Raw genomic sequence first — 13,741 nt, 5'->3', positions numbered from 1 at the left:
ACTCTGCCACAGACCTGTGACGGGGACACCGCCAGCCCCGGCCAGGCCCCCTTGAAGCTCAGAGGTGACGTAACCTCCCCAGGTCGCACAGCTGGTAAGTAGCAAAGGCTCTCTGAGCACTGACCTGCCGACTCCGAGCTCTCTGCATTGCTCTCTGTGGCCTGCACCCACCCACGTGCTGACCACAAAAAGAGCACGGGGCCCAGCTGCCACACACATGCACACAGGCCACGCCCATGGGCATGGGCACAGGTCCCACGGGACCCCACGGGGCAGTCATTTATTACAAACACATAGCGCCTACTCTGTGCCCAGTGCCAGTCCAGGTGCTTTGTACTCAATCCTCACAGCAACCCTCGGAGGTAGGGGTGATTATTACAGGATCATCATGTTCAACTGACAGATGAGAAAACCGAGGCACAGAAAGGTTATGTGACTTATCCGAGGTCACACAGCTGGTGCGTGGAACAGCCAGGATTTACACCTGCACAGCCTGGCTCTAGAACCCATGCTCCCTGCAGGCCTCAGGACCCAGGAGCTCTGGGCCCCTGCCGCCCTCGGTGCTGGGGAGAGGGTGGGGCAACACCGCTCAAAGCCCAGTCCAGGGAGGAGGAAGCAGGCCCGGCAACAACAGGCAGCTCACTCTTGGACACGCACCGTGTGTGCGCAGCCTGTCAGCCCTGAGCATCTGCGTCAGCCCTGGGGATCCCCCACCTACAGCCCCGCCTCTCTGCCAACACTTCCCACGGTGGGGGGTGGGGGGGACACTGATCCGGGGCCCTGAGGAGGAGTGGTTGCCTGGTGACAGCATGGTCAGGAGGGGAACAAGATGCATGCACAAGCATCGCTTTTTAGAAAAGAAAGCCACAGAGCCCTGATCCATATTGGCTCCGCTGGTTGGGCGTAGGTCCGCAGAGCACAGGTGGCTGGTCCAGTCCGGTCGGAGCGGACCCCTCAGTGGTTTCGGGTTCTGTCCCCAGCGGGGGTGAGGACCAGAAGCAACCAGTCAATGCTTCTCTCCCGCATCAGCGGGCCTCCCCCTCTCTTTCTCCTTCCCCTCCCCTCTCACTAAAAGAGTAAATGAACAAAACCTTTTTAAAAATCTGAATTAAAAAAGAACTAGGAACTCTACTTTAAAAAAAGAAAGCTGGAGACGGAGTCAGAGCCAGAGAGGCCCCGAGAGGGACGGGCAGGACGAGAGCAGAGGCCAAAGGAGCCGACTCCGCCGACAGTCTAGAACCAGACAGCGCGGGAATGGGTCTTCTCCTGAGCTCCCCTGCAAACGCACTTCAAAGGCACTGAAGGCAGGAGTCAGAGGTCAGACGGAGAGAGAGAGACTGCACTCAGCTCTAATGCAGCCCAGGCAGCGGAGGGAGGGGGAGGGCGGGGCACACAGAGGCTGGAAATCCCCTGGTGGAAGGGCAATCGGAAATTCCATTTGGGTTTTCGGAGGGAGGCCAGGCATTCGTCTGGGGGGTAGGGATGACTGAGGAAGAGAAGGAAAGAGAGAGGGCTCAAACGGAGAGGAGAGAGGACGGAGACTGGAGGCAGAAATAAAGATAACAGGGATAAAGGACACCCAGGGCCAGAAGAAAGGAGGGAAAATGCAAATCACAAGGTCCCAGGTGTCCCCCAACACACTATTCAAAAGGCCACACACGGCCCTGGCTGGTGTGGCTCAGTGGGTTGGGTGCCGGCTTGTGAACCGGGGGTCACCGGTTCTGTTCCTGGTCGGGGGGCAGGGGCGCGTGCCTGGGTTATGGATGGGGTCCCTGGTTGGGAGCGTGTAGGAGGCAGCCAATTAATGTTTTTCTCCCTCTCTTTCTCTCACTTCCCCTCTCTCTAAAAATAAATAAAATCTCTCTTTTTTTATTAAAAAACAAGGCCGCATACCCACACACAAGCACTCACACTCACGCTCACATGCACACTCGCGACTCAGAGACCTGGGCTCTAGAGTTGACTCTGCTCCAGGAATGCTTTGTGACCTTGGGGAAAACCAGCCCCTCTCTGGGCCTCGGGTTCCCCCTGAGCATCGGTGAGGTTAGGCGGGTTCCAGGAAGGCCAGGGCATGTGGGCAACAGGGTCTAGGAAGGCAAAACCTCAGGGGGATGTTTCCTCCACGTGGCAGAGGGCCCCAGCTGGGCAGGCACTGAGGGCGACCTCAGGAAGGGCCTCGGGCCACAGGGAACAGGCTGCAGGCAGCAAAGCAGCTCGCTCAACCCAAGGCAGCCAGGACAGGAGCCGCCCCCCTCCCCTGGCCACTGGGAGGCCCCATGACGCACCCTCTGCCAGCAGAGCAGGAGGGAGCTGGCTTTCCTGAGCCTGTCCCATCAGAGGTTCCGGACAGGTCTGGCTGGCACTTCCTAGGCCCCCAACTGTGGGCACCTGGTTCTTGCCCAGAGTGGGAGTGAACACATTTGTAACACCAGTGCCAACAGTGGCCGGGCGCTGACTCATCCACTGCCTGTTCTACGTGCTTCACGCTCTTAATTTACTGGCTCCTCACACGCACCTTGTTCCGAAGCTGAGCCCCATTAAACAGAGGAGGAAACTGAGGCACTCCCTGTTTAGGGATTGCCTAAGGTCACAGAGCCCCCTGCTGCCTCCCCAACAGTGAGTGCCCAGCCGCGCCTCCCACCGCCCACCACCCCCTGCTCGCACACCCTTTGAGAAGGAGGTCTCATCGCGCCTTGGGCAGCCCAGCCTGCCAGCTCTGCCCCAGCTTCCCACCCACTCCTCGGGCCCAGCAAGGGTGTGTAGCCCGGTCTTGGAAGGCCGCGGGGTAGGGACAGCAGGAAGCCAGGGCCACGCGGGGATGGCTGCAAAGAGTCAGCTGAGGCCCAGAGGTGTCCCGACCCCGCACTCCTACCTGGACACACCAACCGGCCCGCTGCACACTGCCTCGCGGAGTCGCGCCGCGCGAGAAAGGTGATCTGCGGCGACACCTGGTGGCCAAAAAGGCCTCCTGGCCCCAGGCGCCCCTGTTCCCTGGGACAGTGAAATGCAAAGAATTCCTCCGCTGGGGCCCGCGTGCTGACCGCCCCAGGTCGGGAGGAGGAAGCTTGTCCTTTGCACCCCCCGCCCTCCGGGAGGGACAGACTCACGCATCCCACAACCACCCAACATCCTTCCCCGAGCCCACAACGTCCCAAACTCATCGAACACACACAACCTTCATCTAACGCACGCATTTATGAAGCACTCATGTATGCCAAACCCTGTTCCAGGGGCGAGAGATACAAAGACGAGCAAAGCGCAGATCCCTGCCCCTGTGGAGCTTGAGGTGGGGCCTAGTGGGGAAACGCAATAACCAGCTAACGAAAGAAATAAAATAATCCGGCTATTTTAGAAGCAGGAAAAAAACAGTGTGTCTGACAATTCACTCGCGCGTGCTTGCGCGCACACACGGCCCTTAGGGCAAACTCACAGAATCAGACGCCAATCAGACCATCCTGCCCTCTCGGTTCCTCTGGGGACCCTCCTGTCCCAGGGGATGTCACACCTCACCACAGGGTCCTCCTACCCGGTACTCTCCCCTGTCACATAGCTCCTCTTCTCTGGAGGTCTCCTGACCCCAGGCTGGCTGGGCCCCACCCAGGGCACAAATGCTCAGGCCAGGCTGCCTGGCTGCCTTGCTTGCCAGCTCCCTTACCACCTGTGTGACCCGGTCAGGTTCCTTGCCCTCTCTGTTCCCTCATCTGTTAAATGGGAAAATAGTTGTTCCTACTTCGGAATCATGGGGGAGGGAGGGACGCAGTTAACGAGCGCAAAACAGTTCTAATAGCACCTTGACATAGTTTTGTTATTATTAACGTCTGTTTAGGTGTTTCCCTCCTGGCCGAGTTGATGGAGGTTAGACAGTGAGCTCATCCAGGAAGGACCAGCTGAGTCATCGCTGCGTCCCCTGCTCCAGAGCCGGGTTTACGGAAGGCTCTCGGAGCATGTTTGCATGGTGGTTCGGTGGTTCCTCCTCTCGCCACCTACGGAGTGCCTCCTGCGTGCCAGGTAGTACTGAGAAGTGAGGGCAGTTTCTTTCCACTGCAGGAAGAGTAATTTCTAGGCCATGAGTTCTCAGTTTTTTTTGGTCTAAGAACCTCTTTACCCTAAAAAGAAAAAAAATTCAGGATACCAAAGAGCTTTTGTATATGTAAATATCTATAGCTATTTGCCATATTAGAAACTAAAACTGAGAAAACTTTTGAATATTTACTAATCCTTTAAAATAACCACCTCGTTGCATGTTAACATATTTTTATGAAAGTAGTTGTCTTTTCCAAAACAAGACAAAATAGTGTGAAAACATATTTTTTGCATTTTCTCAAATGTCTTCAATGTCTTGGCTTAATGAAAACTGAATTCTCGTGCCGCACTCAATCTGTGCGAGATGTTGCTTTGGTTCGCGTATATGAAAAAAGAAATCCAGCTCAACACTCTTTTTCGTAAAAATTGAGAATACTAACACCCCGCCGTGTCCCCGGCTCCGCTTACTACCGAGCGACCAGACCAGACAGGTCTGACCGACCAAGGTAGGCTCGTCGTTAGGGGCTTCCGGGAGAAGGCGTGGCCTGGCGCGCCAAGGAGCAGCTGGGCTGGGATTGGACGACAAATGCGTCCTTCTGCGCGTTGCCCCCGCCCCGACTCCCGCCCCTCCTCCCTCAAGAGTAAACCCGGTAACCCAACGCCTGCGTCTTAGCGAAGGCGGTCACTTCCGCCTGCCCACTTCGGAACTTTCCGTTCCCGCTCGGGTTTCCGCCGAGACGACTCGAGCGCCGAGACGGAAGTAGCCTGAGCGTGTGGGCGGGGCTAAGTGCAACAATGTCCGCCGCCTTGCTGCGGCGGGGCCTGGAGCTGCTGGGGACCCCCGAGGGTGAGGAGATCCTGCACGGAGGCTGCCCGCGCAGGCGGAGGGCGGCTGGGGCTAAGGGCGGGATCCCGGAGGGTGCGGAACGATCCAGTCAGGGCTTATCCTTGGTGGGATGGTACCCGGCTCTTCCTCCGACCCAGGTCCGTCCCTCTCTCTCTTCCGCTATAGCCCCCCAGGCCGCGCCAAGCCAGGCCAAGCCGAACGAGGCTCCGGTGAAGCGGGCCCGTAAGGCGAAGACGACCCAGGCCGGGAAACTGCGGAATTCGGCCAAGGGAAAAGTGCCCAAGTCGGCGTTGGGTAAGCTCAGGAAGGGGGCTGGACGTGCTGCCCCCAGGGCCGGGGTCTGCAGCCCGCAGGAAGGGGCACTTGAGGCAGGGCTTAAAACGTTCGCCAGGCATTTCTGGAATACCTACTGGGCGCCATGCACCGAGCGGAGTCCCGGTAACACGGAGTGAACGAAACACATCGTCCCAGTTCTCGTAGTGTGCAGCCGTGCTGGGGAGAGAGGCATTAAAGAGCTTCAAAATCAGCCCTGGCTGGTGTGTCTCAGTGGATTGAGTGCCAGCCTGCAAACTGCAAGGTTCCCGGTTCGATTCCCAGTCAGGGCACATACCTGGGTTGTGGGCCAGGTCCCCCACTGGAGACATGCAATGTTTCTCTCCCTCTCTTTCCTCCTCCCTTCCCGTCTCTCTGGAAATAAGTAAGATCTTTTTTAAAAAAATAATAAATAAGGAGCTTAAAAATCAGCTAAGTTTGATGAGGGCTTTGAAGAAGACCTGTGCTCTGAGAGGGAATTCAAATAAAAAGCCAAATCAGACTTCTCCGAGGGAGCGACATTTAAGTCCAGAGCTGAAGGAAGCATAGAGCAAACCACAGGGGCCGATATCCTAGAGAGAAGAGCCTATGCAGAGTCCAGAAGAAGTTTCAAGTGACTGAAAATTTGAAAGGGAGAAGCCGGGTGAAGGTGACATGTAGGGAACAAGGGTCAGAGATGGAGCATTTAACAGTTGATAGTCCGTGCCTGGTGCTGGTCTAAACACTGTACGAATGTTCACTCATTTAACCCCTCATGGCAGCCTTGAGGGCGGCACAGGTGGCACAGGTGGCAGCCATGCAGTGTGACTGCAGAGCCCTGCTCTCACCTATTCCGTGCAAGTGGGAGGTGCTGTGACTGGGGTGAGGGTGCAGAGATGAGAGAACTGTGCAGGGGGAAGATGCGGGGAGGGGGGCGTTGATAGGCTGCAGTGGTGAACTGGCTATGAATGGGGGAGGAGGGAGGCACGGAGCACAGAGCCCAGCCTCTAAAGAGCACTGTGAGGGATGCGGTGCATTTAAGGAGGAGCAGGATGGTGGGAGGATACGTGGCAGGAGTTGGTGAGCTCCTAGGGCATCTTCGAACCCCAGGACCTGGTGCGTAAGCAGTGCTCAGGCATCTGTTAAAGAGGACTGCAAGTTCCCAGGAGGAAACAGCCCAAGCAGAAGTGCGGAGGCAGAGAAGTGAAGCAGTTTGAGCAGGCGATGTTGGAGTGCAGAGCATGGGACACCAGAGGTGCCGTCGTCCAGCCCAGACCTTGTCCCATAATGGCTACCTCATTGGCGAGGGAGGGGACCCTCAAGCCTCAGTGGCCAATCTCAGGGACACTGCTATGGCCGCCACCTCTGTAAACTAGACATCACCTCTTGCTTGGATGGTTGTGAAAGCCTCCCAGCTGGTCTCTCACCTTCCACCACCCCCACCACCTGCCTAATCTTGTTTTCAGTACAGCAGCCCATGGGACCCTATAAAATCCCATAGGACCCCTCTCTTCTCTGCCCCGCACCCTCCTGTGAAGCCCAGGTTCTCAGGGCTCCTGATGAGGCCCCACATGTTTTTCCCCTTCTGCTGTCTCCCCTCCCCTTCCGGCCGTTTTCCGTTCTTCAGATGGCATTAAGTCACAGGTCGCTCCAGGGCCTTTGCACAGGCTGTTCCCCCTATGTAGAATGCCCTTCCCCCAGACATAACACTCTCCCTTGAGTCTTTGCTCAGATGTCATTTCACTGAGGCTTTCCCGGACCCTCAGGTTTAGAACTGCAACCCTCTGGCCTTGGCATTCCTCATTCTCCCTTACTGGAAAACATGCCGCCCTCTAAACACTGTTCGCCACCTCTCCCGCCGCTGGCACGTGAGCCCCATGAGAGCAAGGTTTGCCTGTTGGTTTCCTGCTGCATGCTCAGCATCTAGACCAGTGCCTGACACACCGTAAGCACTGAGGACATGCTTGTTGAGTAAGTCCCCTGAGCCTCAGGGAGCCAAGGGGGACTTGCAGCAGGATCCGTGTGGAGAGGCCAGGCTATCGCAGTAATGGAGGGAAGGGGCAAGGCCTTTGGCGGGCTGGGGAGGTTGGGGGTGGTGCGGGTCAGGGAGCTGTCATGAGGAGACCCAGAAGGCTTCCAGGGAGTGACTCAGAAATGACGCCGCCTTGCCTACCCTCCACAGCCGAGTTCCAGAAGCGAGAGTGTCGGGGCTACCTCGGAGTGAACCTCAAGTTTATGACCAGCGCCAGGAGCACCGTGCCTGAGTCCGTCACCCAGCAGGTCTGTCGGGGACAGCTGTGAGGAGGAGCCTGGGTGTGGGGTGAAGGCTGGGCCACCCTCCAGGCCCCTGCCTCGCTGTGCTGTGAGGGCTGTCCCCCGAAGGGCTGGGGGCAGGGTGGAGGAGGAGGGAGGCTGGGCCAGGCCCTGTCCCGCGTGGCAACCAGGTGAGGGGCAGCACTTGGCCAGCTGTGCCAGGGCGTGGGGCTTCCTCATGTCCTGACTCCCACGCGCCTCCAGATCGTGCACCAGAACCGGGGCCGCAAGGCCTGTGACCGGCCTGTGGCCAAAAAGAAGAAGAAGAAGGCTGAGGGCACCGTGTTCACCGAGGAAGACTTCCAGAAGTTCCAGCAGGAGTACTTCGGCAGCTAGGCTCCCGGAGGGCTCGGCGGCAGAGGCACTCAGGCCCGGCGTCGCCCTCTGGCCTCACGGCCACTGCTGGCCCTAGGACCCGCCGCCGTACACAGCGGGGGCCAGGGTGACGCAAGGAAGCCCTGGAGCTGAAGCCAGGGGCAGGCTGGAGTGCGGCTGGGGAGCTGGAAGCCTGGGGGAGGACTTCTCCTCAGAAGGGGCTGGAACCCGCAGGCCTGGGAGGAGCGGTCTCCCCAGCGGAAGGGACCGTTTCTGACTGTTCTGTTTGCTCTGGCTGCGGGAGGGCTTCTTGGCCGTTTGCCCTGGAGAGGCCAGTTCCTGGGGCCTCAGGGCCACACCTCTAGGGTGGGGGGTGGCTGCTGAGTCCGCTTCAGGGTTCTAATAAATGTGGGCCCAAGACCTGTGTGTGTGCTGCTGCCTGGCTTGCGGGGTATTTGTCGTCTTCTGCGGCTCAAAGGGGCCTTCCCCGCCTTCCCCGCCTCCCAGCGTGGTTCTTAGAACCCTAGCTCGGGAGTCCTCCAGTCCAGCCCCAGCACAGGCGGCCGCCTGGAGAGGTCACCGAGCATCTGCTGACACAGCCCAGAGGGGCGCCCGCCCCAGGGGTGGCAGCCACAGCTGCCAGAGGCTTTGCTCCGCGGACCCTGCTTCAGGGTCCGGGGAGAGGGGTGCTGCCAGCCCAGTGCCCAGCAGGTCTGTCGGGGATGGCTGTGAGGAGGGGCCTGGGGGTGGGGTGAAGGCTGGGCCACCCCCCAGGCCCCTACCTTGCTGTGCTGTGAGGGCTCTCCCCCAAAGGGCTGGGGGCAGAGCAGAGGAGGTGAGCATGGGTGCGGGGCATGTGTCAGAGGCCGCTTGTTTTCCTCCTAACTCTAACAGGAGTTGGGGGAGTGGTGGGGTGACCCAGGAGGTGATTTCCAGAAACAAGGGTTCACACTCAGGTCTGTGCCTCCACAGAAAGGCAGTGAGAGCTGGGGACTGGGGCTGGGCCCCTTCCAGCCAGCACGGTGCCTGGCACAAACACCCGTTGGTCAAATGCACAAGGTTTAGTGTGAAGGAGCCGAGTCCTAAAAGCCAGGGCCCCTTGGAGGGGTGGGGGGCTCCTGGAGAGGAGGGTCCTGGACACCTTTGGGCAGCTCTCCTCTTCCCTGCCACCAAAGGGCTCCATAGGCCATGGCCTTTCTGATAGAGGACTTCTGAAAGGTCCCTGTGGCTGGAGCAGCTGGAGTGAGTCTGCCAGCACCACAGCGGGTTCTTGTGTGCCGGGGGGAGGGGCTCCCACTGCCCTGAATGCTGTGCCTGGCCATTGGCCGGCTCTCCTTCTTTCCTAAGGGCAGGTGCAGCCACAGCTGCTTGCGCAGAGCTGGATCTGACCCTGTCTGCAGGTGGCCCATCTGAGCAGCAGGCTGCCCAGGCAGTCAGGGTGGCAGAAGAGGGTCCTGAGATGCGATACTCACATTGTCCCACCTTCCTCAGATGTGCTGGCCCCAAAAAGGGAGTGGCTGGTATTGTGCCTCAAATTCACACCCCTCCTTTCAGCCGAGCTTTAATGAGCCTGCTGGGGAGGCCATGAACCTGGGTGTCCTGGAGACTTTCCCTTCCTCTCAAGCAGCTTAGCAAGCTGGCCCAGCTACTGGCCCCAGAAGTTTGTCAGAACAGGCTGGCCAGCCACTGAGCTCCAGGGCCCTAACAAGGACACGTGCTGTTACCCTATCACCAGATTCCTGACGCCTCCCAGGTGCAGTGAAAACTGCCTCCTGGGGGAGGGCCAGAGTGGGGTGGCGTCCACATCCCCTTTGTGTGACTAATACCAGTTGTGTCCACCTGAGGCTATGGTCTAATGGGTCGGGAGGGACTTGGGGATGTCTGAGTTTTAAGTATCCTGAGTCTGGTGCAGGTGGTTAGGAGGTGGTGGGGGCCCAGGGGAGGCTGGTGCAGGCTCTGAAGGAGGGAAGATGAGTCACCACGTGGGAGGCAGTGGGGGGATGCAGGTGCTGGCCAGGAGTCCCAGGGCCTGGTCTCTTAAGATCTGGAAGGGACACGGCCCATACGAGGACACAGTTTATGCACTGGAGGCGGCAGCCTGCCCCAGTGGAGACAGGGTGATGGATGTGAAGTGCCTGTGAGCACATGTCCCAGGTGGTTTGGAGCAACTGAGACTTGGGACAGGTATGTAGCTGAGGTGACCCTGTTTAGGCCAGTAAATCCCTATGAATTTAAGCTGCTTTGATGGGGTGATCGAGTTGAACTTCTATACCTGGATGTATGGCTCCCCTGCCTGGAGTGAGGGTCATGGCCTTTTGGATCCTTTTCCTCAACAGGTAGACCTCAAAGATCACCAAGTCCACCTGGCTGGTGTGGCTCAGTGGATTGAGTGCCAGCCTGTGAACTAGAAGGTCACCAGCTCAATTCCCAGTCAGGGCACATGCAGGCCGGGTCCCCAGTAGGGGTGTGTGAGAGGCAACCACACATTACTGTCTTTCTCCCTTCCCCTTAATATTAAAAAACACACATTTCAGCCCACCTGTGATTCACCACCCCCTCCAAGTGGGCTAGTTCTTCGGTTTCCAAGCCCTTCAAGAAAAAGGAACACCTGAGTTCACCACTCTGCTGGTAAGCCCCCTCCCCTTGTGAGGTGTCAAGGTCACCTCACCTGGTTAGACTGGATCACTGCCTAACCACCATGAGGGACATCCTCAACCCAGCCAGGCTCCAAGGTACCTACACTGACCTTTGTGGATAGGGAACAGGTCTGCCCCAGGAAATGAAGGGACCTCGCCAGCACGGGCCCAAGACAAAAAGAAACACCTGCCTTATCCTACACTAGGCCAATCCAGTCCCAAGACCAGGGTCACAACAAGCAGCCCAAGTGCTTTCCCCTTGCTGCTGCTTCGCACCATCTCTAGGACAGCTAGCTGGGGGCCCAACCACACAGTTCCTGCCAGGAAGTAACAAGACTGCAGGACTTCCTTAAGGTTTCTTCCCACAGAAACCAAGAGCTGTTTTTCTCTGATCAGCTCTTCTAAGAGGCATCTACAGAAAAGTAAAAACCAAGAAATAAAATCTAACCACCAGCACACCCAGGGACTTCCATGACAGCTGCTGGCGAAGAGCCCAATTGAAGAACAAGCGGAACCTGGCTGCTCCTCCCTAACCAAGGGCTAACCTAAGCCCAACTCAGATGTGGGGAAACTACCCAAGAGCCTGCTGTGGGGGCTCTAGTCTGGCCTTTCCAGCGAAAGTCCCCACCAATCCTGCCCTATGGCACACAGGGCCAGGCACCTCTCTGGGACCCACCTGAAGCACGCCAAGTCCTCTTCCCCGGCCCCCCCATGAAGAACGTAGTTCCAAGCTCCTCACTAGATCAGATACAGCAGGTCTGCACAGTACTTTCACTACAAAATAATTTATTACAACAGCTCCAGCACAAGCCTCCTATATACAAGCACACGCTACCCTACCTAGGGGGCCCTTTTCTTTCCCCTCGCCTTGCGCACCTCTTCTATCAGATCTTTCAGATACTGGATCTCCTTGGCCAAGGAGTCTGCCTTCTCTTTCAGAGCCTCGTTTTTCTTTTCCAGCTCTTTACACTCCCCCGTGAGGGCCTCCTGCTCTGCCCTCTTCTTCTGGCGGTACCTAGTGGCTGCAGTCTTGTTCTGCTGCATCTTTTTCAGCTTTTTATCTAGTTTTTCACCCTTGACTTTCGCTGCCACCACCTTCTCCCCAGGAGGGTCATAGGGTTTGGGGCGCGCAGAGCCACAGACATCGTCTGAGGACAGCAAACTGCTTGGGGAGGCCCCGGGGGCAGAGGGACTGTGCTGAGGGGAGCCCTGGTCCGACTCGGGGCTCATGCATATGCCGCTGTCGTTGTCTGAGGCAGCTTCCTCCTCCTTCACGCACTGAGGGATTATGATAATGTAGGCGGGAGAGTCTGACTTCCTGTCTCCTTCAGAGATGTCGACCTCGCTGCCTAGCTCTAAACTGAAAGAATGGTCCAGAGTGGACGACAGGGCCACTGGGGAAAGGGGACGAGGTTGCAGTACAGTAAAGGAAGCAACCTGGTCAGTTTTTGGTAAGCTTTCTGGAAGATGGCCAATTGGGTTCACTGTCTGGGGGGGCTCCTTATTAATCTCCTGGTTTAGGGGGTCAAGGAGACCACACGAGTCTTCCAACGTGGCCCAAAACTCATCCGGCGTCATTTCCAGGTCATCTAAACCTAACAAGGCATCAAAATCAAACTCGTTGAGATCCATTTTCTCCACCATCCAATCTGTCCCGGAGAAGGCATCCTCTGCAAAAGATATGAAAGCATGAAATAAAATCAGTCAGATGCACAAGGCAACAAGTTCCCACGACCAGGTCTCACGGGAAAAGGAAAGGACGGGCACTCACCCTTGCCGTTGTCTGAGGCACCGACCAACCCATCCACAGCCAGCCATTCGGAGGAGCCCGCCTTAGCCTTGTCGCTGGAGAACCCATGAGGTTTAAAGTGCTTGGCCACCTCCAGGGAGTCGTCTAAGAGACCTAGGCTTTCTTCAGCCCCCAAGCCCGACTGGTCGAAGGGGGACACGAAGTCCCCCACCAACACCTCGCTGCTCAGGAAACTCATCTCGGTCATGTTGTGGGGCTTTGCTGGAATCGAGGGATGTGCTTAATTCGAAGGTGTCTTTGTCGGTTACAGCAATGCTGCTGCTGAATGCCGTGAAAAGCCTGAATAGGAACCAGAAACCAAGTCCCATTAACGACCCGTCGGCCAGGGGATTTCATCTTTCTACTCCTGAGGCAGCACGGGCAAACTCTCCCTCCCCGTACAGACTCGGACACACGTGGCCCCAGAGCCGCTGTGCCGACCTCCCCAGTTCCCCGGTCGGGCCGCTCAAGATGGACGCCCTCCGAGCTCGGCCATTCCTCAAGCGGCCACAAGAGGAAGGCGCCGCTTCCTCCTGCCCAAATACGGCCTCGGCCGCGCCGCCTCGCCCCCGCCCTCGGTGACTCACACCGCGCCGGCCGCCGCCCTGCCGCCATCTTGGGGGCTGCCACGTTTCGCGGGGCGCCAGGCGGGACTCCCGCGGGCTCGGCGGCAGGCCACCGGAGGCTTCTCCCCCTAGGGCCAGGCCGCTCTCCCAACCCCGACCTAGCGTCTCCGGAACACCCAAACAGCAGCCACGCGTGCCCGAGCGCTCGTAAAACAGCTTCCCCCTCCGCGACACCGCCAGGCCGCAGGCCGCACCCGATCAGGTCGTAAGCCCTAGCCGAGCCGGGGGCGCACGGCCAGAGCGGTCCGACCCCGTACTTACGCCATGGCTTAAGCCGCTGGGGGGTGCCGCCGCAGAGCCTGGTGCTGCTGCTGCCGCTGCAAAGGCCAATGCTGCCGCAGGCACTGCTGCCTCTAATGCGCCATGGCGGCCGCGGACTTGCGGGAACGGAGGAGGGGAAAGCACACACTCGCGCAAGCACTCTACATCTGGCAACGGGAGAAAAAGAAATGGCCGTAGCTCTTTCACCACGGGTCTTTTATAAGCTTCCCTATGGGACGCATCACAGGGGAAATCCTTCCGCTGAGGCCACGTGACCTCCAACACCCACCCATTTGTTTTCATCTGTCAACACCCTACTATTTCCAACCAATGACTTTTTCGTTCCGGGCGTAACTCTAAAGAGAGAAGGAGTTATTTTCAAGATCTCCAGAGAGGAAAGACGCACTACACTACAAGGCTTCTAAGATCAAAGAGTCACACTTCCCTATGCCTCTAGAGAGCGCGGAAGGATCCACCGGACACTGCTGTTTCCGGTGTTCGCTGAAGGGCAGGGGAGCAGCTTCTTCCCCCACCAAGAAAGATTTCCATTGTGAAGTCCGAGGCCTCCTTATTATCGCGCGAGATGCCAGCGGAGAGCGCTGATTGGCCAGACATGATGAGTCACCTATATCTCGAATTT

The 13,741-nt window shown here is 57.9% G+C and overlaps 2 protein-coding genes across 2 annotated transcripts; one reads left to right on the top strand and one right to left on the bottom strand.

The window, feature by feature from the left end:
* Nucleotides 1-4,702: 4,702 nt before the first annotated feature.
* RPS19BP1 (ribosomal protein S19 binding protein 1) lies at nt 4,703-8,209 on the top strand. The gene is made up of 4 exons (XM_028533010.2): nt 4,703-4,870; nt 5,036-5,164; nt 7,344-7,441; nt 7,679-8,209. The coding sequence occupies exons 1-4, from the start codon at nt 4,819-4,821 to the stop codon at nt 7,808-7,810; spliced, it is 411 nt and encodes a 136-aa protein (XP_028388811.1). The 5' UTR covers nt 4,703-4,818; the 3' UTR covers nt 7,811-8,209.
* Nucleotides 8,210-11,194: 2,985 nt separating this feature from the next.
* On the bottom strand, nt 11,195-13,640 carry ATF4 (activating transcription factor 4). The gene is made up of 3 exons (XM_028531855.2): nt 13,102-13,640; nt 12,197-12,514; nt 11,195-12,095 (listed from the first exon to the last, which is right to left on the bottom strand). The coding sequence occupies exons 2-3, from the start codon at nt 12,420-12,422 to the stop codon at nt 11,266-11,268; spliced, it is 1,056 nt and encodes a 351-aa protein (XP_028387656.1). The 5' UTR covers nt 12,423-12,514; nt 13,102-13,640; the 3' UTR covers nt 11,195-11,265.
* Between the last annotated feature and the right edge of the window lie 101 nt (nt 13,641-13,741).

This window comes from Phyllostomus discolor, chromosome 2, assembly GCF_004126475.2.
Source record: "Phyllostomus discolor isolate MPI-MPIP mPhyDis1 chromosome 2, mPhyDis1.pri.v3, whole genome shotgun sequence".
In the NCBI taxonomy this organism is placed as follows: domain Eukaryota; kingdom Metazoa; phylum Chordata; class Mammalia; order Chiroptera; family Phyllostomidae; genus Phyllostomus; species Phyllostomus discolor.
This window is presented reverse-complemented; position numbering and strand designations above follow the sequence as displayed.

Excerpts from the sequence above, each read along its gene's own strand:
- RPS19BP1 (XM_028533010.2), top strand. The coding sequence starts at position 4,819 with ATGTCCGCCGCCTTGCTGCGGCGGGGCCTGGAGCTGCTGGGGACCCCC. Across the intron at positions 4,871-5,035 it reads GCTGCTGGGGACCCCCGAGG|CCCCCCAGGCCGCGCCAAGC; the intron begins GTGAGGAGATCC and ends CTTCCGCTATAG. Across the intron at positions 7,442-7,678 it reads CTGAGTCCGTCACCCAGCAG|ATCGTGCACCAGAACCGGGG; the intron begins GTCTGTCGGGGA and ends ACGCGCCTCCAG.
- ATF4 (XM_028531855.2), bottom strand. The coding sequence starts at position 12,422 with ATGACCGAGATGAGTTTCCTGAGCAGCGAGGTGTTGGTGGGGGACTTC. Across the intron at positions 12,096-12,196 it reads TGCCTCAGACAACGGCAAGG|AGGATGCCTTCTCCGGGACA; the intron begins GTGAGTGCCCGT and ends TATCTTTTGCAG.